The 24,740-nt window shown below is 45.2% G+C and overlaps 3 protein-coding genes across 3 annotated transcripts; 2 read left to right on the top strand and 1 right to left on the bottom strand.

Moving 5' to 3' along the window:
• Nucleotides 232–4,559, top strand: LOC8080552. The gene is made up of 5 exons (XM_002465805.2): nt 232–569; nt 2,364–2,478; nt 2,577–2,666; nt 3,878–3,976; nt 4,068–4,559. The coding sequence occupies exons 1-5, from the start codon at nt 502–504 to the stop codon at nt 4,167–4,169; spliced, it is 474 nt and encodes a 157-aa protein (XP_002465850.1). The 5' UTR covers nt 232–501; the 3' UTR covers nt 4,170–4,559.
• On the top strand, nt 17,592–18,861 carry LOC8085476 (LOB domain-containing protein 6). The gene is made up of 2 exons (XM_002465806.2): nt 17,592–18,155; nt 18,262–18,861. Exons 1-2 carry the CDS (start codon nt 17,877–17,879, stop codon nt 18,718–18,720), a joined length of 738 nt encoding a protein of 245 aa, XP_002465851.1. The 5' UTR covers nt 17,592–17,876; the 3' UTR covers nt 18,721–18,861.
• Nucleotides 22,644–23,837, bottom strand: LOC8080553 (LOB domain-containing protein 16). Its single transcript, XM_002468455.2, has 2 exons — nt 23,297–23,837; nt 22,644–23,097 (listed from the first exon to the last, which is right to left on the bottom strand). Exons 1-2 carry the CDS (start codon nt 23,600–23,602, stop codon nt 22,897–22,899), a joined length of 507 nt encoding a protein of 168 aa, XP_002468500.1. The 5' UTR covers nt 23,603–23,837; the 3' UTR covers nt 22,644–22,896.

Here is a 24,740-nt window from a genome sequence, read left to right on the forward strand (position 1 = left end):
TGGCTTGTTTCCACGCAAGCCCAACAACAAAACAAGGTGAGAAAAAACATCTTAATGTAATTTAAGGGTAATTTAAGCAGCATAAAGTAACCCCTCTACCATAGAAGAACATTCCCAATGATATCGTAACCTTGGTTTTACAACTAACAAAGTATAGAACGTATAGACATGAACACATCCTTTGTGTTTTTCACACCTAGATAAATGGAACTTGCCCTGAACATTCTGCCGCAGACCTTCCGACTCCATTCCAAACTCCAAAGAGCAAGAGGGGGGCACGGATGCAATATCGAAGAAGGCGAGGGGGTTCGTCCCAGCACAAAGGGCTAAACAAACCACCGCGTCGTTATAAGTACAGCGTGGGCCTCGCCTCGGACAAGCCCCCGGCCGTCTCGATCCCAGAATCCGAGAGAGAGAGCTCCACAGGCCAGGTCCCCATCGCCGCGGCGCCTGCCCCCCCTGCTCCCGCCCGGTAGTAGCCTCGCCGCCGCCGCTGCCGAGATGGGGTTCGTCTCCTTCGTCGGGAGGGTGCTCTTCGTCGCCGCGTTCCTCCTCTCCGCCTACCAGGAGTACGTGCCTCTCCCATTTCCTCTCCCTTTGCCTGCTCATTGCCGCCGTGCTTGCTCGCCGTGTCGTTTCGAGTCCGGTTTCGGTAGATCTGGCGCGGAGTCCGTGGGAGAACGTGGGCTGGGAGCTCCCTAGTGCGTGGATCTCGCGGTGGATCGTTTGGTTTGTGAGGTGTAGGGGCGTGACGTGGTTGGATCTGCTCACATTTTTTCGGCCTGGTATACGGAAACGACGTAATTTTGGTTTTAGGCCCTTCGATCTGCATCTGTGCCGTTGAATTACGGGTGTATGTATCCGTGATGTGGAAGTCAGAACAATTCATTATCTGAAAATCTGGGTAGTTGAATTGCGGTAGTGATCTGCAGATTTGGAGGGAGCTGAAGTAGAACAATGTGTGCATTTACTTATTTCAAGTTTCTTCTTGCCAGCTGTACTCTGATCTACCTCGTAGATTGCTGGATGTGATATTCTAGTTCTACCTCGTAGATTGTTGGATGTGATATTCTAGTGTACCATATGTATCACAACCACTGCCCGATAGACTAATATTGGCAAAATTCAAACTAGGTCATTCTTTAACTTGTGGTCCTGAAGCCTCAGGAGATTTAGGATATGTTGATTCTAAGCATGGGTTGTGCCCTTGTGGAACCACATTGAGTTTGCTGTTCTAATAGGAAACAAATAAATCATAATTTGACACCTCATCTTGTAGTTAAAATACCGCCAAACATGTACGCACAGCAGAATAACTACCAATCATGGACAATTTTCATTTAGTGACATAAGCTGAACTGCGGAGGTGTGTGAAACATCACTTGACCAAACTGGTCCACTGCCAAATCTTCCACGGCTATTCATTATGCCTCTAGGTTTACGGAAGTTGCAACACAATTGTCATGAACTCATGGTACTATGTGGGAAGGGGGATTTTTTTTGGGCTGGGTGGAGCGAATAAATGGTTCCATTCCTTAAGAGTGTTTATTTCAGTTGCTATCATCAATTATTATGCCTCCTTGGGAGATAAGAGAACAAACAAAACCCAAGATCTTCATTTTGTTGCTGCTGTGTGAGGGAAGTTTGTTAAAGTGACGGTCTCCATTTTTTCACTTCTCAAGGAGGCATCACAATCGTTTGCGTTGGTTTAAACCAGTGTCTTGCATTTTCTGTAATAGTATCTGCACTTAAGCTCTTTGTAACCTCCACTTGGACTATAAAACATGAGAATGCTGTGAGACCTATATCTAACCTGTGATTGGATGATCTGCACTGAGTATGAACTGTTGTGTGAACAGTCAGTCAGTCATATTTTATAGTAACTGGTTGGTGTTTTGGGGTTGTGAATCTAAAGGTTTGATAAGAATCATAAGATATGATTGGTTCATAGCCAAGTCCTATCACCACAGTGTTGTCCACTTACTTTTACAATTGACAGGGTTTAAGTAGTAGTTAGTGCTTAGTAGGAAATATTTATAGAGCAGAGACCATCCATTCAAAGGGGTTGCTAGTTCAGCGTTTTTATGGGTAGTGACATCAGGTTTTACGCGAGATACTGTTTCTGTCTATATCAGGATCAGTATTGGTTTCACCCTTAGTCTTAGTTTCAATTGAGATGAAGCTTGCTCGCTCAAAGCACATCTCACAAGTAATCTAATTATAACCGTTGTCTAGAATCTTTCTCTGCATGTGCTACCCATGCACATGCAGGAGTCAAGTCTAGCTTCAATTATTTGCTCTTCCTTCTTGGCCATATCTCAAATGAATTAATAGTCTTGGCACTTCATTTCACCTGGATGCAGGTTTAATGAATTCGGTACTGATGGTGGGCCAGCAGCTAAGGCGCTCCAGCCCAAGTTCAATGTGTTTGTCAAAAACATCTCTGCTCAACTAGGAGTAGCTGTGCCGCACATTGAGGTGAGAATTTGCCTTTTTTCCCCCTCATGACATGATTTGTGGTATGTTCTGTGGGTCACTGATTTAGGATGCTTACATCATTACTTTGATTTATCCAGCTGAAGCATGTGATTGCTGCTACAATTGGTCTTAAGGGTCTTGGAAGTCTCCTTTTTATTTTGAGCAGCTCTCTCGGTGCTTATCTCCTGGTATGTATTATGCTTGCGCTGCTGTTATTTATTTCCTTTGATCTTTTACCTATCCTATTTTAATTAAATAATCACCTTCAAATTCATCCTTCTTTCTATGACCCTGATTGTAAATAAATGCAGTATGTATAGAGCCACACAACACTTTTCCAGGTCTCATGGCGTTCATTGCTCCATGTGTGCATCATGGAAATATTACTCCTTGCCTAGTAAATATTGTCATACAAGCATCGCTGTGTAGTGTAGTCATGTGTTTTATTTCCAGTTGAGTTGAAATGTCCGCAACTTAGACACTTAGTTTAGTTTCATAGAGTTTCATTTGGGACTGCAGCACACATATTTTGGTTATGTGATTAATTTATGCTGTTCTTTTGACTATTGAGGAACCTGGCTACATAGATATTCTTTGACTATTGAGGAACAGATAAGGACACCCTTAGGCCATATTTTCTTTATGCCGTTGGCTTTTGCAATCTGGGCTTAAAAATTGGTATGCATTTGTATCTTAAAAGCTATTGTGTAATGACGCAATTTGTATCTTAAAAGCTATTGTGTAATGATGCTTATGATACAAACATCTGGACCTACCTGGTGTACTTACATGTCTTGCATATAGTTTTGTATCCAATTTTTTACCTGGTAGGTCTTGTTTCTAGCTGTTCCATTCTGGTTCTTTACTTGATAAAATAATAAAATAATTGAGATAATATATATGTTCGATAATTTGCCTTAGTTAAGCTATAAGGCACCATATATGTTCCATAATTTGCCTTAGTTAAACTATACGGCACCATGCCATTCACTGTCTGATATACGTACTCCCAGGAAATACTGAGGATCAATCTTTGATCCTAAAAACCGAAGTGTATTTTTTTAAATGTTTCTTGCCTTGGGTCCATAGCCCCTGCTCCCTTTTTTTCCTGCTGATTTGCTGGTTATTGAATGCTCAAATGGGGGTGTTCCTTTATCTAGCTCCCATCGTTTTGCTAAGGGTCATCACTCACTCCTGCGAATATGTTGCTATGATAGAATGCTATATGAGTTACTTCTGGACCTCCCGCCTTTACTATCTTTTCCTGCTATCCTTACTCCTTAGGCACTGAGGTCACACCTGCTGTTCTTTTTATTATGAACCTAGACAGATCTGATCTTTTAGTTTGTCTCTGTGGCTACCCTAGCTACTAGCTAACAAAGTCACTTTATCTTTGCAGTTGTTTTACCTTGCTTTGATCACTCCTATCATTCATGACTTCTACAACTACGATATGGAGAAGGCAGAATTTGCGCAGCTCTTTGGGAAGTTCACCCAGGTAATTATGGATTTCTCTGTTGAAAAAAATGTTCCATGCAACAAACATTCTGTTGCCTATCTAAATAGCCTATGATAACTTGTGACTGCAGGATGTGGCTCTGATTGGAGCTCTCCTCTTCTTTCTGGGCATGAAGAACTCCATCCCGAAGCGGCAGGGCAAGAAGAAGGCTGCCAAGGCGAAGACGAACTAAGGCTCTTTAGATAGTTGCACGCCACAGGCGGTGTCGAGGAGACAGGTCTATTTGAAGCAAGCTGCGATGCAGTCAATGCCATCGAGCTGCGCTTTTACATGTATCAGATTCCATTTTGCGGGGCACGGCCCGAACGAAGGTGTGAGCGGCGGATTAGGCGACTAGATTGCACAATTATGTACTTGCGATTGGTTTGTTGAACTAGGTTGCCAATTGTTAATCTTATCTATTTGATTTATCTTTGCACTGGGCCTTGTTAGCACTGATTCAATGGTTGGTAGTTTCTTTTAGTTTCTCGCTTGTCAGCTTATGTAATGTTTTTTTTTTCGATTTCGGCAGACGTGCAAAATCCAAGCAGACTTTGGTGTGGCGTCGTGACTTGGTGTGTTTGGATAATGACTGCGTGTTGCCACTTTTTTTTTGCCAATCTTACTTAGTTTTTTTTTTTTTGCAAAATAGATACTGTAGCACTTTGTGTTTGACAAATATTATCTAACTATGAATTAACTAGGTTTAAAAGATTCGTTTCAAAATATTAGTGCAATAGAAAAGAATAAAATTAACACGGCTGGAAATTTAAGAACAGTTATAGCCTTCTAGGCACATGCAAGTTGGAATAGATATTGATCTGGTTAGTACTTAGTATACTGGCTGCTCCGACCTAACAAAAAGCAGCTTCCACAAATCACAGTGCAAACATGTTTAGAATACAAACTTATCTCAATTAATAAATTGAAGCAAAATAGGAGCAAAGAATTATTCCCTTTAAAGAGAAAAGAAAACACGGGGAAATTCATAGTACAGCATGATTTTTTGGCAAAAATTTGGATTAAAATACAAATAATTTGCATATGGGTAATTCATACTAGTCTTTCTCCTGTATTATAGACTAACATTACTAATGCTGATTAATATATAGACTAATCTTAAGGGGTCCTAAATATTTGGGGGACTGTGCGGGCACACAGGTTGCACATGCGTCGGGACATGCGTGCGCCAAACTCAAATAGCGAGTATCAATACCTTGGAGGGATGTCTTCTTACTTATAAAAATGTACATACGGGGGTGTTTGGTTCACCTCTTACCTTCTAAATCTAGTTTCATTAATCTTTTTACCCAGACACTATGACTAAATAGAACTAAAAAGTACATTAACCAACTAGTCACCAAGTGTTGCTAAACGGGAGCCTATCTTTTTAGTCAAGTTGTCTCACCTTTTAGTACTATCACCAAAATAATCAGAAGTGATTAGATTTTAGGAGCTGGTTTAGGTGATTAAACTAAAGATTCATGTATTTTGGTTGATGATCCCCTAACTTTATTCTAAATCTCTTGAGAACGATGTAACCATTTTATTCATTCAATAAAAGTTTGAGTTTTGGCTCTTAAAAAAACCTTTAGAAGGTGTGAACCAAACACGACTGAAGTTAAAAAGTCATCCTTAAAAATGCATGTTCTCGCAGCCATATTGATAGTTTTAGATGGATCTAGCGATAGGTTGGTGGGGGCTGATCCTATAGAGTCAAACAATGTGCCAAATCGGTCATGCTTTGATAGGCTTCCAATCTATTCTTAGTTATCATATAATATAATTACATAAAGCAAGATGCCACATGAAAGACGATCACACCTCAATCTCCAAACTAAGCTCGAGGTGAAAGACAGCAACAATGTGTTTCGAAACGGCCAAAGGTCCCCGTCGGCCGCCTTGGAGTCACGTTCGTTGGCCACCCCTCTTCACCCTAGACACTTCCAGCACCACATACGATCATAACGATGAAGACTACCCCCACCATAGTCCTAATAATTAGTGCCCCTTCCGTGCCCTCACTTGTCACACCCAGCCCTAGCTGATTGTTGTGCTTGCTCCAAGCATGACGCTAGACACATCCTCATGCAGGGCAGCTTCTTCGCCTTTGGCGCGGCAGGGCTGTCTTCAACGCAGGGCCACAACACCAACTTGAGGGTTGCCTTGATTACTACCGAGGTGCCAACGAAGCTACCGATGTAGAGAAGGCATGTAGTGTCATTGGGGCTGCCACCATGCTCCATGACATGTGGCGCGACCGGGTGCCCTTGGTGCCGCCCTGCAAGGTGGGGGAGCGGAGACGTCCGCTGGGGATGCCAAGGATCTAGGATGAAAGTTTAGAGGCTGAAAGTTCATATTCAACCTGCACACCTACCTGAAAGCAGCTATTACAAATTCTTTGGAGGGGTTCTAGGGGCTTTGTTGGAACAACAGATGATAGGGAGCCTACGCCAAACAGTCGGTCAAAGTGAGTGAGGGACGAGTTGGTGCTATACCTTTACGTGCGCCCATGATCAATGTTGTACCTATACGTGTCTATCAGAGCATGAGTGTGGCGCATTGTCCTTTGAGCTGAACTTTCAATCTGCCACGTCTTAATTACTACATGCCCCTAGCTCTTACTAACCGAGTTTCAAGTGAGGAACGAGTCAATGTTATGCCTATACATTCGCGCATGATGTGCTCGGCTGCTCGCAACATCGTGAGGCTATTAGGGATATGAAGGCGAGTCCCCATCCATCGATCGATCACCGTCTAGCTAGGGAGAGCACGTGCACATTGGTGTTTGCTGTGGGTGCTGTGTGGTGTTCGCTGCCACGACCTCCTTTGCGTGCTCCAACCCATACATCCTGTGGGGCAGCGACAACAGTAGCACCTTTTGTCCCCATGCAAATGGCACAATCATTGGACAATACAGTGTCACTAGCTCACTGTCGCAAGCCTTTCCCTGGCCCTACAATCTTCGTGGGTGGGATGAGAGGTCCACTCCGCCGTGCCACTGCTACGTCCGCCGCTTACAATAAACCCAAACGTGTAGGGCTAGTTTCATTTCGTTACTACTAGATAACCTAGTTGAACGCTAATAGGCCTATTCTGCGAGTGTGAGTGCGAGTAACATTTGGGTCCATTGCAGATGTTGGAACGCTAATGGGCCTGTTTTACGAGTGCGAGTAGCGGATTGGTCTACAGCTCACCCATGCCTCTGTCCTATCATCCGTGATGGTCTCTGGCCTACAATAGAGGCCCCAAAGGCCTACAAGAGTAGAGATTATTTTTACCTCACATCTAGATTTTAGAATCCCTCCAAATATATCTTAAACTCTGATCAAGTAGAGGCAGGTAGAAGGTGATCATGGTCACTGTACCCTGACAACAATGACTGATGACCACCGTATGAGCAACTCCAAGAGATTATGTAAAACTAGATTCTAAAACCATCAATTTAGCCATTGTCCAAAATAAAATATCCTCCAAAAACACAGAGTAATGCAACAACCTTTCTAAACTCCCGTCATTTATTTTTGAAACTCACACGTGTCATGCTCACACTGGCTCACTTTTATTGTTTGTCTAATTTCACCATCTGCTTGCATGCCACTAGGCCGAGCACCATGCAGAAATAGGCACGGATGGACCCATGGCGAGCCTCTACGATTTGCTATCTTTACCTAGCGACAAACAAAATAATAGACTGATTATTTTGGATCATATGATAGAATAGCCGTTGGAGACCTTTTTTTTTTAATAATAGCTAAGTTTAGCTTTGCAAAACATTTTAGATCATTTCTTGGAGATGCTATAAAGAGAGCAATGCCACCACCATCTCAGCAGGAGCGCTGCTGGAGCCAACATGAAAAACGCCTGCCCAGCCCAGGCCGTCAAACTCTACACGAGTAGGATCCTGAACCCAATTATTCCCTGCCAGCGCTAGCCACGTTCCTCTTCCTTCCAAGCGTCCCAACCGGCCACCGGAGCCATCACAGCACGCTCGCTCCACGCTCCAAGTGCCCATCCTTCAGCCACGCCCGCACGCATGCATGCGCGCGGCAGGACCTGAGAACGCGAGTCTTTCACGGCAGAACGCAACCCTTGAATTTGGAGCAAACAGTAGGATCACAATCATCATGGAGAAAACGGCAGAACGCAGGCAGCACCCGGAGTCGGGACGGCCGGTCGGTCAAGACTCTCGGTCCGCTAATACGGCCAACGCCATAGCGGCCAACCTAACCCCCAAGGATTTTCTAAACCCAGAGCGCTGCCCTATGTGTGCAGTGCTGCTGCCACGGCCTGATGGCACCAAACCCTGTCACGAACCCTCGATCGCATCTACTGGGCGTGCGACGGACGCACGCAGGCGCAGCGAGCGGGCAGCATGAAGTGACTCGATCGCCTGTCCTCTTGCGCCCTCCACGAATCCATTGCTTATCTGCCATATATACATAACTATAATTAATAGCAACTCACGACTCGCACAAATTGCACTAGTATATACCAACACATCTTGCGTTTTGATAATGCTTTAATTAATTAGTTTGATGACATAGTTTTAGAGGCGGGGGTGGAAGATCTGTCCCCCCCCGGGGTCGCGCTTAATCGGCACGAAACGGAACGGAACAACAAATAGCGACCGAGAGGTGCTACCGTTCGAACAAGATCGCTCACTATCCCGTTTTTATTCAAATCTCGACGGGTACCTCCGTATTTGTTTTGGGCTTTTTGGCCCCGCTCTCCGTGCAGAAAGCGACGCGATTGCGTCGTGTCCCGCGACCGCCGGGCACGACGCGGCCGTGTGGCCTCCCCTCTGTCCCCCGACCCCATCCCGTCTCCGGACGCTACTGCGTCTGCGTCCCCGCGCCTGCCGTGCCGCTGCCAACGAGATCATCGGCCGACGACGCAGACTGCTTTAATTTGCCCGTGTGGCCGTGTTGCTCCGGCGCCAGTTTCGCCGGCTCTCCTGGGGGACGGCGACGGCTTCGGCGTTCGGACCATAGGGAGTTTTTTGCAGCTTAAGGAAGGCCAAGGACAGGCTAGCTGTTGAGAGGATGAGTCTACTCTTTTACAAGCATGCGAGGAATGTTATCTCGAGAGCGAGAGGATGGCATGTTGGTGCGTTACATTAGGACGTGTTTTCTAAGCTACAAGGCGCACATGGCAGCATAAGGATATAGAGTATGCTATTTTGATGGCCCTAATTCGTGTTGGTTTCGACAGTGACAAAGGGGCCTCATTGCCTCAATGGTCAGGGTCAGGGCCAGTGAGCCACCACAACACTCCAACCGATCGGTTTGACCGCCGGGAAAGAGGAGGTGAGCTGGAATCGCTTTCAGTTCATAGTCTACTAGCACTCTAGCTTACAGATAGTTGAGAGTTCTGCTGATGCTGTGTTGAACGGCTTCGCCTGACCATATATACTCACTGGTGTTTTCAGAAAAAAAGAAGAAGGTCCAGAACCTGCTTACAAGTAACGAAACTCGAAAGAGGGGCGATCCACAATCACACGACACTGAACTTCATGTTCATCAGGAACATATCACTGCCCCGTATCATTTGGGTTTGCCAAAAGCTTGGTGCTCCTGCTAGTACATCTGTTGCGTAGCGCCGTCTGGAACTGCATCTTCACTGTCCTTATTACACTTGTTCCATGTGTTGAGATCGAGTTTGACCGGTCGTGATAGTAACATCACACTCACAGCATCCATCCATAAAAGCTGACGATACTTGCAGCCCAGAGGCAGCAAGCTGGATCCACGTAGACGTCGTGCTTTCATCGTCCATTGCAAATGGCACCGACAAATCTAGTTTTGTAGGTTATATAAGATCGAGATGACCCTTTTGTTTCTGTCATCACGAGGGCTTCAAAAGTCCAAGCTCCAACTGCACATTCAAGGCGAGCGACAGTCCGGCGATCGTCCGGACGCTGACGACCCATGGCGACGCGTGCAGGCAGGCACTGCGCTGTCATTCACTGACAGAGAGCTAGAGACGCGAAGAACCTGAACGAGATGTGCTGCTGTCTGCTTGGGTGTCCATGTCCATGCGTGTTTCGTTCAGAAACAGGAAAAGAAGGGAGCTGTGAGTTTGATGGTGGTGATAATGGCTTCCTTGACGACAGACGGAACAGTGCTCATTGGCAGGATTAATGGCAGGTGCTGAGACGCGTCCATGTCTTTTTCTCAGCTTTCGCGGCGAAAGTCACACGCACAACGTACAGAAACTGCAAGGACGACCTGAGCTCGCTCTGAAGACCCAACATTTTGGCTCCATTGTTGTGTTCCTAGTGGCAGCAGCACAGCGTGAGGAAGAAGAAGGCTGGGATAAACAACGTTTTGGTTCCATCGCCGATTCCCGATCGCCAATCGCCAGTACTAGCAAGTTTCGTGCAAACTTACCAGATGACTCGACGCAAGCAAAGAATGTAGAATAGGGGTTGCACGTGCTGCATAAACAGCTTCTTCAGAAAACAAAAAAGAACTGCATAAACAACTGGCCAGATGACTCGACAAGCAAAGAATGTAGAATAGGGGTTGCACGAGCTGCATAAACAGCTTCTTCAGAAAACAAAAAAGAACTGCATAAACAACTGGCCAGTTGAATTATTCTATAAATCTTTATGTCAACAATTACATATATACTACATGATGCATGAATCTAGTGATATTCATATGATATTATAAATATGAGTACTTTCCTGGATAGAAGATCAGTTAAACTGAAGAGGGAGCTGCAGGTGCAGGCAACCCAAATCTTAATCTGGAGGGGGGGGGGGGGGGGGGGGGGGGTTATATTAAGTGACAGTTATGTTGGACCACCGACCGTGGGGCGCGTTCCAGTTCCACGGACGCGGCCAAATTTGACTAGCCACCCAACCGGTTGGCGCCTTGCGAGAGCTTATGCAAGCCATGTGAGCCGTGACGCCGCCATCTCCATTACCTTACCGGCGGCTCCTTCTGCTGATCTGCTTCTAATAATTCCCCATTTCTTTGACCAGTGCTGAGCGATGATGCCATCTGAACATGCTCCCAACTCGATCACAGCTGATGATCGATCTATCTTTTAATTTTATATTCCTCCTGATTTCTTCCTTTTAATTCCTGTCGTTGTTCTAGCTAATAAAGCTAGCCGACGAGTGGACGAACGGCTGGACCGTGCGAGACGCGAAGATCGAATTGTTGCAGGAACTGATGGGTCGGAGCCGCGTCTTGCAGAATTTCCTGTAAAAATCTCTCTCTCTCTGCACGCGTTTGGTCAAGGCAAACAAGCCTGCTACGTCTGTGTCATCCGTAAAGTCTGTCACTATGCAAAGACGACGAAGCAGAATTATCACCGCCACAAATGACATTGACAATGCAGTGCATCACACGTTGTTGAACAGCGACTTACATCAGCTACATATACAACACACGGTAATGGTAGTAAACTAGTAATAATGATACACTAAATTAAACAAGATGGCTCTGCTGTATTGCTAGCTTAGCTGCTAGTGTGCTGTTGGGCCTTCCTTGAGGAGTCGCTGTCGCATCAATATTCTTCCGACCAACAGTGCATCCGTGCGTGAATGATTATCTGCTCGATCGCTCGTGTGCAGGAGCAGAATATATATTGCTGTTGCAGGTGCAGGGCCGTGTTCCATTCCATCTCCAGCGGATTTCCGGGCAGGCGAGAGCTGAAGCAACCGGCGATCGTCTGGAGAGGACAAACCACGCGCTGCGCTGCTGGAAGTCTCTTGCGGCAAGAAAAGAATGTGTTTGTCTGTCCTAATAGGTTACTGCAAAGGTTGCCCAGTCAAGGGTCTGTGACTGTGCGTGTTCTTTTCTCTCTCTCTCTCTCTAAGAAATTGGAGAGAGGAGTCTTGACGTGAAGCCTTTCTGACTCAACTGCTGATTGGAGACACCTCATATCATACTGTGATTAGCAATGGACGAAAAGGAGTGCTGGTTTGGACGTTTGATATTGAGTGAGATATGAAGCCTTCTTTTGTAAGGCCTTGTTTAGTTCCAAAAAATTTTGCAAAATAAGAATGGTAGCACTTTCGTTTGTATTTGACAAATATTGTCCAATCATGAACTAACTAGGCTCAAAAGATTCGTCTTGTCAATTCCGACCAAACTGTGCAATTAGTTTTTATTTTTATCTATATTTAACACTTAATGCATGCGTCTAAAGATTTGATGTGACGGGAAATCTGAAAAATTTTACAAAATTTTTTGGGAACTAAACAAAGCCTAAGGATGTTCCTAAACTGTGCTGTACTAGTTTTTTAGGGTAAAATTGTACTATATATATATAAAGCAAACAGTTTTAGCGAGTAAACGATCATTAGACTCCAAACGCAGAAACATATCTATATGCGTATAATCACTTGTATCCAAAACTTATTAACTACAGATGGTGGTGGTCACTGAAACAAACCAAACCTAGTGCAGTAGCTAGATAGTGTTATTGTACTAACAAATAGCATCTGAAGCAGACATAACACACACAAGGCTTAGTCAGCTATTGGTATTTGGTACGAGCTTTTTCATGTGTGTGCCGGGCGGGAGGGTCCATTGATGAGAACGAGAGTTGAGAGCACCTCTGGCTGCTCACTCCATGGGACTTGTGGAACAGACGACAAGACCCACCACTGGTAAAGCAGCCAAGCTGCCAAGGCCCATCGGCTCACCCCCCAGGAATATTTGGAACATGTCCTATCCCTGCTCCTCATCTGCATAATAAGCACAAGGCACGCCATGCCAAACCGCCAACCTTCCTCAGGGTCTTTTCTTCCATCGGGCTACTATAGTTTTTAGCCCCACTTCCCTTGGTTTCCCGGCCGCTTAGTTGGGCCCCGGCTCCGGGCACGTCTGATTAATACTAAAGCGCTACACGCCACGCATCGATCAGCACAAGTTTCTAAAACATGTCCTAAATTCTGAGGACTGATGGAATATAGTTTTGGTTTTCATTGCATAAATCATGCAGAGCAAGGCCCCATTTTCTTGCTGCTAGGTACTTCTTCTTTCAGTACCTAGTGCCCTGTTCACTGTTTAGTGACTACTGGTGTCACTGTCTGCAGTGTACTACTCTTTGGCATATCTGATTCTGCTATTGTTTGGAGTTTGCATTGTCCATGGTTCAAAGGACATTCACTTCTTTAGTAGAACAATCAGTACAATTGAATTGAGCACTTACTAGTTAAGGTGGAGGAGTGATCAGAAGAAAGCCGCCGTTTTTCACATGTAGCCTTGCGAGATGTGTACGTAAAAGAAAGGCTAAAAGGCAGTAGTAGCATTAGCATGATAGGATGATGAGCTGAGGTGACAGGAAGATGGGCATGTGGATCTCAGAGAAAAAAGGTTAGTGGCGATTGGTGAAGCCAACTTCGATCAGAATTGAGGGAGCAAGGTAAAGCTGCTGATGGCTCATCACATGACATCCACGACTTGCATGCAGGCTGCTGGTTGGGATTGGATGATGATGAGGGGAGTCCGGCCCCGAGATGAAATGACAGGCGCTGGGCACGCGCAGCATTCCAAAGAGGCAACAATCGCTTGCGGCCTTGAAAGGTTTCATTTCATTTCGGGGCCTGCTTGTCCCCTTCCGCTCCCTGCCTGGGGCTCACCATGGCCACAGTGCTTGCCGGCCAGTTTCGCCACTGTTCCAGAGTGCTCGTGCTCTGGGTTTGTTTTTATTTTGGTTGATTTCAGGTCGTTTTCCCTCTGCAGTAGTACCAGTGTAGTACCACAGCCACGCGCGCTGTGATCTTCCATTCAGTACCTGCAGCTGCAGGTCACTCCAAATGTAGTACACCTAGTGCTGATTGTACAAGTACAGAATCCCATGTATTTTACTTTCTGACTACAGAAGAATAATTGTCGTGCACTAGAGAAGTCTTCATTTCGCTGAAATTTAGCTTTCAATAATACTGATTTATTATGAGAGAAAGACCACCTCACAAGCTTTTTCGAAGGTGAACATGTAACATTAAACAAATTAGAATTGTGTCTGCTCCAGTTTCCAATGCTGGACAGATTAACGACGCTACTAGTTCCCAGAGGATGAACAAACCGGCAGGATTAGATAAACAATGAGGAGAGAAAGAGCTGCATTAGTGGTCGTCGTGGGGCCAATAGACATGCAACGAAAATATATAAGCAGCTGGGGTACGTACCCAGGCCTACCCTAGCCTTTCCATTTCACTATTTTTTGCCACCTCCTGTAGATACAAGGAGGGAGGGTTTGATGTGACACCGGGGCAAACAAACACGTAATAAGAACTACAAGGAGATCCACCAGCCTAAAGCTCAAAAAAAATTAGAAGGATATCCAACCAGGTAGCGTGCTGAAGTACTGCCTATATGTGTTTCTGAAACTAGTGACAACCCTACCTAGCGAATCCAGAGAAATCCACATACTTCTCTACTGGGAAAGGGAACCGTAGGGGCTTATTCATAATCTTTTTTCTTGAGATAGTAGGTCCAGTTCCGCAAATTACACTTTGGTCATTCATGAGTGCATTTGATTATAAATCTAATTTATCAAATTTGTATTACAATAGTCAAACATTGTGAAATTTGAATTTTGATACGAGTGTGCGCTTTTATAAAATGGACTAGAAGGAGTAATTAAGAACTCCTAATGTTGTATGCAAAATTTTATAAGTTCAAACAGGGTCAGAATAAGGCCTTGTTTACTTCCCAGAAAGTTTTGCAAAATTTTTCACATTCTCCGTCACATCAAATCTTTAGACGCATGCATGGAATATTAAATATAGACGAAAATAAAAACTAATTGCACAGTTTGGTCGAAATTGATGAGACGAATCTTTTGAGCCTAGTTAGTCCATGATTGGACAATATTTGTCAAATACAAACGAAAATGCTACAGTGTCCATTTTCTAAAATTTTTCGGAACTAAACAAGGCCTAAGGAATGACCAAATTAAATGACTAACTTAGCTTTGTAATTCACTGGTTTGAGATTTGTTATTACGGATGTAATATGGCAATCAAAGATCAGTTGCAAAGTCAATTCTTTATGATCGCCATCATCTTAATGGCATGGACAATCTGGAAGGCCAGAAATGACATGATATTCAACAATAATCAGATGCATTTCCAGCAGTGCAGGGAAAGTTTCTTCAAAGAATTACGGCTTGTCGCTGTGAGGATGAAAGTAGGCCTTTCTCATTCTTTTGATCAATGGATCCTAAGCCTGTAATTGATTCTTGTAATAGCTTTCTTTTCTTTCTTTGTTTCTTTGTCTCTTGATTTTGTTCTGTACCCCCATTGTAACCTCTCTGTAACTCCTCCCCTGCTTGTTTGTACTCACTTTTAAATAAATTCCTGCAGGGGCTCAGGCCCGTCCAGTTCAGTAAAAAAACAGTAAACGCATGATGAGTATCCTACTCCCTCTGTCCCACAAAGAACGTCGTTCTAGCGCTGGTGAGTTGTCCCGCAAAGAGTGTTGTTTTAGACACTGGACCCCACCTGCGAGGCTGTGCAGGCCTATAATCTTATCTCTTCCGTCCACCCACGGTCTCTCTCATTCTCCTCCACCCGCGGTCGCCTCTTCGTCTAGTTCCGTCCGTCCGCAACGGTGAGCTGGAGGTCTGGCCCCACCCTCGCACCACCTCTCCTCCACCTGCGGTCGCCTCTCATTCTCCGCCACCGGCGCTCCTCCACCTCTTCTCCACCAACGTGGATGAGTGCGGCCTCAGGCCTGAGATGCCGCTGCACCGGTAAGGAGCGCTCGTTGATCCGGGTGTCCGTGCATAGGCCGGGTGCGGCCCACGCGCCGACGAGTTGGCCGGAGGCCGCCCTCCTCCCTCATATCTTGGAGCGGCCCGCACGGGCGCGGAGGTGGAGCAGCCGGTGTGGGAACGCGAAGGCGGAGGAATCGGTGGTGGTTTGCCTGGCATTCATAGGGGCATGGAGGTCATTTTCCTTCGATGTTGGTAGTTGTGTCATCCCCTAGAACGACTATTATTATGGGACGGAGGGAGTACGTAGCATATCAGGAAGAGGTTGGTTGCGGAGCTGCTATTTGTTATACATGTTAATTATAGTGGTTAGATACTGAACTGTAAAATGCAGGTCTAGCACCCTAGTACCATAGGGCAGTTCAAATGTCCTACTGACTAGATGAAGTTATTGTATTCTTTGCCCTATAAAAGGAGCTCTAAAAAAGTTATTGTATTCTTGTCTGATAGTAAATGTGAACTCTATTTTTTGTTCAAAAACAGAATGCAAATAAAAATATAACCTTTTTTGTTATGTAAATTAGAGGCATAATAACTAGGAACAAACAACAAGAGGTAGGGTATATTAGTTGTTGTAGTTGCACCTCAATGCGAGCTCCATCATGAGAGCATGCACACACTGCTCTGACTTTAGATGCGCTAGTTGTGGTTTCTGTGATTCCTTCCATTTGTGATTCGTTTGTCAGAAATGGGAATCATTCAGAGCATAAGTGACCAGGTCCACAGGTCCACCATATTGGGACAGATAAAGCTAGGAAGAGGACAACTGAGGGCTGAGGCCAGCATTCCTTTCCATCTGTCTTTGTTACTAATTACTTGGGCCTATGAATCTAGGATGCAGTAGACTGATGTTTACAATGCCATCAATAATGCCCAGGATATGCTAGTTGAGGAATCAACATAATAACGTAATGATAAGCATAGGCCAAGAGGCCAGGACCAACCTTCTAATAACAAATTAGTATAGGCCATCAGGCTAATTTGGTTGAGCAAACTCTTCCCAGTGGCTAGTGGAAGGCAAAAAGCCCTGATTAGGATAAAACTACAGGCGTCAGTCCTAATCGCCTTTAATTTTGAACATTCTGTGAAGCAGAGGCAGCAGAGTCTCAGAAGTTCTGCTGCCCTGTTCCAGTCCTTCATAGGTGCACCTGCTATATTATTATAGAAACAGTACATCTTAAGCTATACTAAATTCAGTTTTCTAATAAACACATATTTTAAGCTACAAATTGGCAGGCCATTGCTAGATTTGTTTTTCTCGGTGGTTGGACTTACATGCCTACAGAAAAACAAAAACAATATGCATGTATAGTTTCCTGATAATCAAATCAAAGGGAGATGTGACACCAGAACTAGTTCTTTCCCATCACTCATAATTGTTTGCTTTTCCCCAGTCTCGCAAAAAATAAAAACAAAAGAAAATACCAAAAGGGACGAGCTAGCGAGCGAGTACCTAGCAGCGACAACTCCACGTCTGGAGCCAGGTGATGTATGAGTGCATGTACTACACGGTACACTGATTTTTTTTAAATAAAAAACGCATTTATTTATTTCATCCCCAAATTATGAACTGGACTGTGCTCGCTAGTCTCGCAGCAGCCGAGCCCAACTGCACACAAAAGAAATGGGTGCATGAGCAGGCACAGAAAAACTAAACAAAAAAGGTATTAGTATTAATTGGACCAAACCCAATGCAAATTAAACCCCTACTCAGCAAAAATTAGCAATGATTGGCGTCTCCAGCCCCCATTGTCGTCGTCCCTTGCACAAGTACTAGTAGTACTCCTGCTATAGGCTTGTTGTAGGGGCGTGCCCCATGCAGTGAGGGTGTCACCATAAAATTTAGCGGCAATGGGACGAGGGCGATTGGAAGCTCAAAATAATGGAGCCGGTTGCCCACCGGGGAGACACACCGGATTTGTTTAATCCCCTGGCCCTAATCCCCCAGCCCTGCCGTCTCCTCCTTATAAGCAATGGCGGAGCATCTTGCATTGCACCCCGGACCCCATGCTCACCGCACCACACAGCCGCAGTCACCTAGCAGGCAAGATCGACGAAGAGATCGCCATCGCCACCGATCGGTCCAGCTCGAGCGAGCGATCAGATCACGTGCAGCACGTACGGTACAGCAGAGTGTGTTTGGCGGAGATCGATCGAGATGACGGGGTTCGGGTCACCGTGCGGGGCGTGCAAGTTCCTGCGGCGCAAGTGCGTGCGCGGCTGCGTCTTCGCGCCCTACTTCTGCCACGAGCAGGGCGCGGCGCACTTCGCCGCCATCCACAAGGTGTTCGGCGCCAGCAACGTGTCCAAGCTTCTCGCGCACCTGCCGCTCGCCGACCGCCCGGAGGCCGCCGTCACCATCTCCTACGAGGCGCAGGCCAGGCTGCGCGACCCCATCTACGGCTGCGTCGCCCACATCTTCGCGCTCCAGCAGCAGGTGCGCGTGCGCGACTGCCCGGCCGCCGCCGTCGTCTCTGCTTTGTCTCTCGTGTTGTGATAGGGTTTAATCCCTGACCCGTGCCGTGTGCATCCGATCGATCCAGGTGATGACCCTGCAGGCGCAGCTGGCGTCGCTCAAGGCGCAGGCGGCGCAGGGGCAGCAGGGCGTGCACGAGGACGCCAAGGGCTACGTGGGCAGCGCCGCCGCGGAGCAGCTAGGGTACGGCTACCCCTGGTGCAACGGCAATGGAGGCGTCGCAGCTGCAGGCACGGTGGGCGCGCCCGCCGCGCAGCTGGCCGGCGCGTACGGCAATGGCGGGCACGAGTCCCTGACCGCGCTGCTGGGGTCGTCGGACTACATGCAGCAGTCGCTGTATCACGCGTTCGAGCACGCCGGCGCGGACGACGACGACGGCCGGCAGGGGAACGACGCGTTCGAGGCAGCGGCGGAGTCCTCGTCGTTCGGGGCGGAGGAGAGCGGCGGCTGGAGGTCATCGTCGGGGTACCAAGACTGCGAGGACCTGCAGAGCGTGGCTTACGCTTACCTGAACCATCGCTCGTAAGAACTGAGAACTACTAGTGCAGAAAATATATCACAAGAGAGAGATATATATCTGTCCTCAATTCCTGATCTGATCATGTTTTGGACTTGAGCTTGGGAAAAATATATGTGCGATTTTTGATCGATCTGTCGATCGGTCTCCGCTAGAAATAATTCACAAGCGTGCTTGCGACAGCCCATTGATATATAATAGATCCACATATTGATCAGTGTAGAAACGTAATAACCTAATTAAATGGAACTAAAAAAAGGAAGAATTCTTGCTATGATATGATTATATGCTGCTAGTTCTTCAGTTGGAGTTGTGTTTTCTTCTCCCAGTTCTCTTTCTAGCTACATGCAGCAGTATCTGCAGATAAGGTTAGCTTTGTCATGCCGGCCAGAAAATGTACTCCAAAGGAACATAGATGCCAGCATATTGAGAGGCAGCTGATTGATTCATGGCCACACGTGGAAGATCCAATTAGCTTACTATTTTCGTTGACCCCTTTTACTGAAACTCTTGCTGATGGGACATGCACACATCTTCTACATATACCTACTAGTAGATGAAATGATAGAGCCTTTTGTCTTGTAGAGACAATCCTAGTATAGTATCCTATATATATCTGGATTTATTACCCTAGCTACTTATTACTCGGTACTTGATTCAAATAACTTAATTTTAACATGCAGTTAACATATTTGTGGGATATACTAAATCATGATTGATTCATCCTTAAAAGGGACAATTAAGGTTACTCGTCATCATAATAGTGTTGTGTCTAATAATTTGTCTACATTATTTTCAGGACTACATATTGATATGAATCTTTTCTGATGTTTTCTTTATTTGTACACAAATTTTGGTTAGAAGTTTTCATTATGTAGAGGCGTTAGAGATATATATAGCTACACAATCCACCATCTTTTTAAAATCATAAACTGTGTTTCACAAAAAAAAAATCATAAACTGTGACTGTTGATCTATATGAGTGGCTAGTCTAACTATGAACATATAATCCCTCTATATAGAATTTAGATATCGCTTTGGACAAGATTTGGGTCAAATATTAAGAATATAAATCATCAATAACTTTTAAATTGTTGAGTTTGCAAATATAAAAATTATATGAATAGATTTGTCTTGAAAAATATTTTTATAAAAGTATACATATATTATTTTTCCTAAATATTTTTATAAAAATAAAAGGTCAAAGTTGTGTTTTGAAGACTGCGTTGCTGTCCTAAACGACATCTAAATCCTATACGGAGGGAGTATAATGCCAGGAAAATTTTCTTTTAAAACATGTCAGGCTTGAACGTGTTACATGTACAGCAGGATGGAACAAGCAACACAGTTATTATGTAGGAGAATAGAATTATGGGTCTCAACATGTGTGTGAAAATATATATGAAGCAGGTCAAATGATATCGTTGCATATATATGGAGTACAAACATATAATTAGCCAGGGTAAGGAATATCTATGAATACACCTGAATGGATTGAGCACAACTAATTAATAAGGGTGAATCATGCACCCTCCATAAAATGTACTAGTTGCATGCTTGCATTAGGGTATATTGATTAAGAGGCTTATGGCCTTTGGTTGCTGCCCTGGCAGAACAAATGCCTTCCAGACAACAAATTTAGGCCACAAATTAAATCGAGGGCTTGTATGGTATATATTCGCCCAGTACTTACTCATGTCCATCTACCCTGCGGAGGATGACCTAGCTATTATTCTATTTCTAAAAAAACACACACCTGAGTAAGAAGAATACCCACTAGATTTTGGTAGCTTGCAGTTTTAGTCATAGAAGTAAATCAATGTATAGCCACTCTACATTTTCCACAGATTAATTGATGGAACTAAAGTTTGATAATTTCAAGTGCATTATTTGTAAAAAAATCCATGATTTGTGGAATAGCTCCAAAGTCAATTCTTTTATTTTTTTTATGTCATCCCAAGAACTGAAGCTAGCATAGTATGGGCCTTAGTCATTACTCACTTAAGCACAAACATAATTCCTTTTACTTCTTGAGGAATGACTAAGACCACTGGTAAAAAAACTGACTTATTAAGTTGAAGGGTGAATAATCTCAAAGTGTACTTTCCTTTGGGCTGTTTAAATTAAAATCAGAAACAGTTCAACTAAAGTGGCAGAAAGTTGTTTCCAGAAATACTAAATAGGTTTTTATATATTGCACAAAGTGTATTTTATAAATTGATACATGATTCACATATTGTGGAGTTAACACTATATATACAACATCGAAAGCAAAGATACAAGAAAAAGCTAAGGCCGATGTCACTTTGCATCCTAATCAATAGCACATACATCAAAGGAAACTTAATACCAGCATATCATAACCATCCTGGAGATGAAAGCATCAATCATTGTTGTCTTTACAGTGAAGAAGGGCACAGACTTCTCTCATATATGCTTCCCCTCTTCTCTTATATATATAGGTTAACAAAACCCATCTAATATATGATATAATGAACAGCACTAGCTACGTGTATCCGTCATTTCTAGGAAAATGAATGCCAAAAAAAAAACAAATCTTCTCTCATTCTACATAATTATTGATTCTTAGGAAAATTTGAATATCTATCTATAAATATCAGACAACGGACAATATCTAGATTATATTCCTGACCCGATATTGAATGCAAATTAACTTGACAGCCATATATAGTGTTGAAGCGACTTAGCTGCAGTTCGAGTGATCGATTGGGATCAGATGATGAGTATATCACTATACCTTGAAAGAAGGGCATATACAGAGAAATTACTTGCGGTGGTGGTGGTGCTCAATTTGAATAATGGAAAATGGTCAAATGTAAAAAAAATGCGGGGAAAAATATATACGGAACTGAATTCCAATCGGATCTGAATGTTTTCTTGGGAAATACTGTGCGCATGTTTTTGGAAACGCGCCAATATGATGCAAACTGAAATGAAGTGAAAACGTCCTAGATGTTATTCATATCTTTGTCTCTGTCGCAAATATATATATATATATATATATATATATATATATATATGGTTTTATGATTTTGCAAATAAATGTACAGACAAATATTCCACTCGTTTGTTTGTTTGTTTATCTCTAGGAGGGATTTTGATGTGCAGGTTGAACCGACTTTAGCAGTTTAGCAGCAGCGCAAGAGCCCTTAGTTTAGATTTTAGAGTGCTGTGAGACTTTAGTGCTCTGATGAAGTTCAAGGACAGCTAGCTAGGGCCGGGTAAAGTCTGAAGTTTATTTTCAAACTTCAATTTTTGGTAGGAATCGGTGAGAGCCTTTTGTACGAAACTATGAAATGTCCTGAAATATAAAAAGAACTTATTTTAACGAATCCAGTTAAATAAACCCGTGAGTTCGAAACGTAACTCTCTACGACCACTGCACACGGTAAAATAATAAACCGTGAGTTGGAAACATGCCCTTCATATAAGGCTTTATAAATTAACACGACATGACTGAAAGCCGGACAGAGGCCCATAAGCAGGATCAAGCGCTGGCCCGACCATGCACACAAAGCTAGCTAGGGCCAGGGCTTAGGTCATGTCATGCACTCTCTCATGCCCAGTCCACCGCATGCTGTACTGATCAATCAAACGCTTGCGATTCTGCATGCATTCACTAATCGGTCATCGGGCCGGGGAGGCAGTCCAATCACACTCTCTTCTCAGAGGCCTGTCAAAGGAACAGTCTCTTTCCCTCTTTTGCCATTGTCAATTGACGCTTGAGTAGTGCTTTTAACTGCTAGCTCCAAATTAAAGCTTCCAATATATTCTACCTTGAATATTTCATTTCCCTGTCGCCGCCTGTTCTTTCTCCCCCACATGTGTATGCATCAAAGCTTTCATAATAACTAAAACCCTCAGCCCTATATTGACCTAACTAATTAAATCCATTTAGGCTTTAAGCAACATGACGAATTATGATTTCTGATTTGTGCTTCCGTTTAACCACATGATGATGAGCTTTGAATTTACAGCTGAAAGTCTGAAACCGGCCGCAAGTCTCTAGCTCGCACCAAAATCATCAAAAGCTCCCCAAACCGGAGCTGAACTGAACAAAACGACGCACTGCAAATCAACAAGAAAAGCATGAGGCCCTCGGTTGTTTAATTTCTCTCGCGGTAGTCTCTCTTGGCGCTAGCGGTTTGATGAGGCATGATTCATCTATCTCGTGTAGCTGCCTTCCTCCTGGTCGCCGAATCCGCAGTACATGTCGCTGTAGCACCCGGAGCTCTGCGTCGACAGCGATTCGGGCTCCAGCGGCCACCGCTGCAGAAGAGGGTTCGTCCCCTGTGGCCCGGCCGCCGCCATCGTCTGCGCCACCTGCGCCTTCGCCTGCAGCACCTGCATCTGCAAGCTCGCAACCTGCACATATACATCGATCATCCGTGTCACGCGGCCGCGGAGAGACAAGAAGATCATCGGTGGTAATCTCATCGATCCACACGCAGGATCAGAGGGCATGCATGCATGCATGCGCCCACGCGCGCGCGCGCGTGCGTTGGGCCTGGGCGTGGAGGACGGTAGACCACCAGGCACAAGGTAGAAGAAGACGCATGTGTACCTGCTGCTGGAGCGCGAAGATGTGGGCGACGCAGCCGTAGATGGGGTCGCGCAGCCTGGCCTGCGCCTCGTAGGTGACGGTGGCCGCCGCCTCGCTCCGGTCGGCGGGGGGCACCTGCTGCAGCAGCTTGGCCGCGTTGCTGGCGCCGAACACCTTGTGGATGGCCGCGAACTGCGCCGCCCCGTCCTCGGCGCAGAAGTGGGGAGCGAACACGCACTCCGCCGCGCACTTGCGCCGCAGGAACTTGCAGGCGCCACACGGCGACCCCGGAGAGCCGCCGCCGCCGCTGGTGCCCGAGGAAGCCATGGCCGTCGTCGTCGTCTCCGGCCGTCAACGCCTGATGGTTCTCTCTTGTACCTCCGATCCAACTACTTGCAGAAGCTAGCTAGCAACTTGATAGCCGCACGAGGGGGAGAGGCTAAGCTCGAGTTCTCGGGTTTTATAGAGGAGAAACACGACAAGGCCTGCAAGGTCGCCGGGGGACAAGGCCAGAGAGAAACGCGCACGATGTAGAGGAGAGCAAGTGACCTGTGAGCGCCCATTCCAGGAACACACCAATACTTGTATATATATAAAAATCATTTCAGGGAAGACGAAACGCATTGTCTTGCGTATCAACCTCTCCAACATCGCTGATTCACACAAGTTATGGCCAGGGGCCCATGCATTTCACGAGAGGCTGTAGCTAGGGATGGGCATGCTCGCAATTCATGCTCACATGAACTAGCTACGACTAGTCAACTAGTAGCACAACCGACACAGCTTAGCCGTGACACTGACATGTTGGCCTGCATCCTCAACTCAATTCACGTCGGCTGTCACCATCAAACTGCCAAATGTCAATGCCCCAAAACTTGTCATCTAGCTAACCCACGCATGCAGCTTCTGAGTTCAGACTTGCATTTTAGTCGACTCACATATTTGGATCTCTCATATATATGCATGTGACTTTGTCAAGGACTAGGGCAAAATTAAATTTACAACCAGATAGATGTACGCGGTTGAGAGTATAGCTAGGCCATTTTTATGACTGAAAAAACAATCTTGAATTGGAGAAGGTGGCGTACGTGTGATGTGTTAGCTCGCCGTCCGGCCAAAGTGGCGTTTCCGGCGGCGGCCGGCCCTGTGTGAAGCAGTAGTGTGCTGGAAGGACGACGCTTTTGTCCGCCGAATGCCGCCGGCCGGCTTTTGAAAACGAGCTGCCTCTAGCATAGGGATTGGAGTACGTGCAGGTTGTTAGAAATCGACTTCTTTGAATTGCTCACAATGCACTCAAGGACACAGACAGGGAGATGGAGAGAAGAGGGAGTTGTTTCTGTATTCCACTTTCTCATGATTGATTCTTACAAGGGTGAAAGTGACCCCATATTTATAGAGGGGTATGGTGAATACATACAGAAAATCCACAGGGTTTGAACCCTTGAAATTCCTCTCCTCCATTAAA

This window comes from Sorghum bicolor, chromosome 1 (assembly GCF_000003195.3).
Source record: "Sorghum bicolor cultivar BTx623 chromosome 1, Sorghum_bicolor_NCBIv3, whole genome shotgun sequence".
Classification (NCBI taxonomy): Eukaryota; Viridiplantae; Streptophyta; class Magnoliopsida; order Poales; family Poaceae; genus Sorghum; species Sorghum bicolor.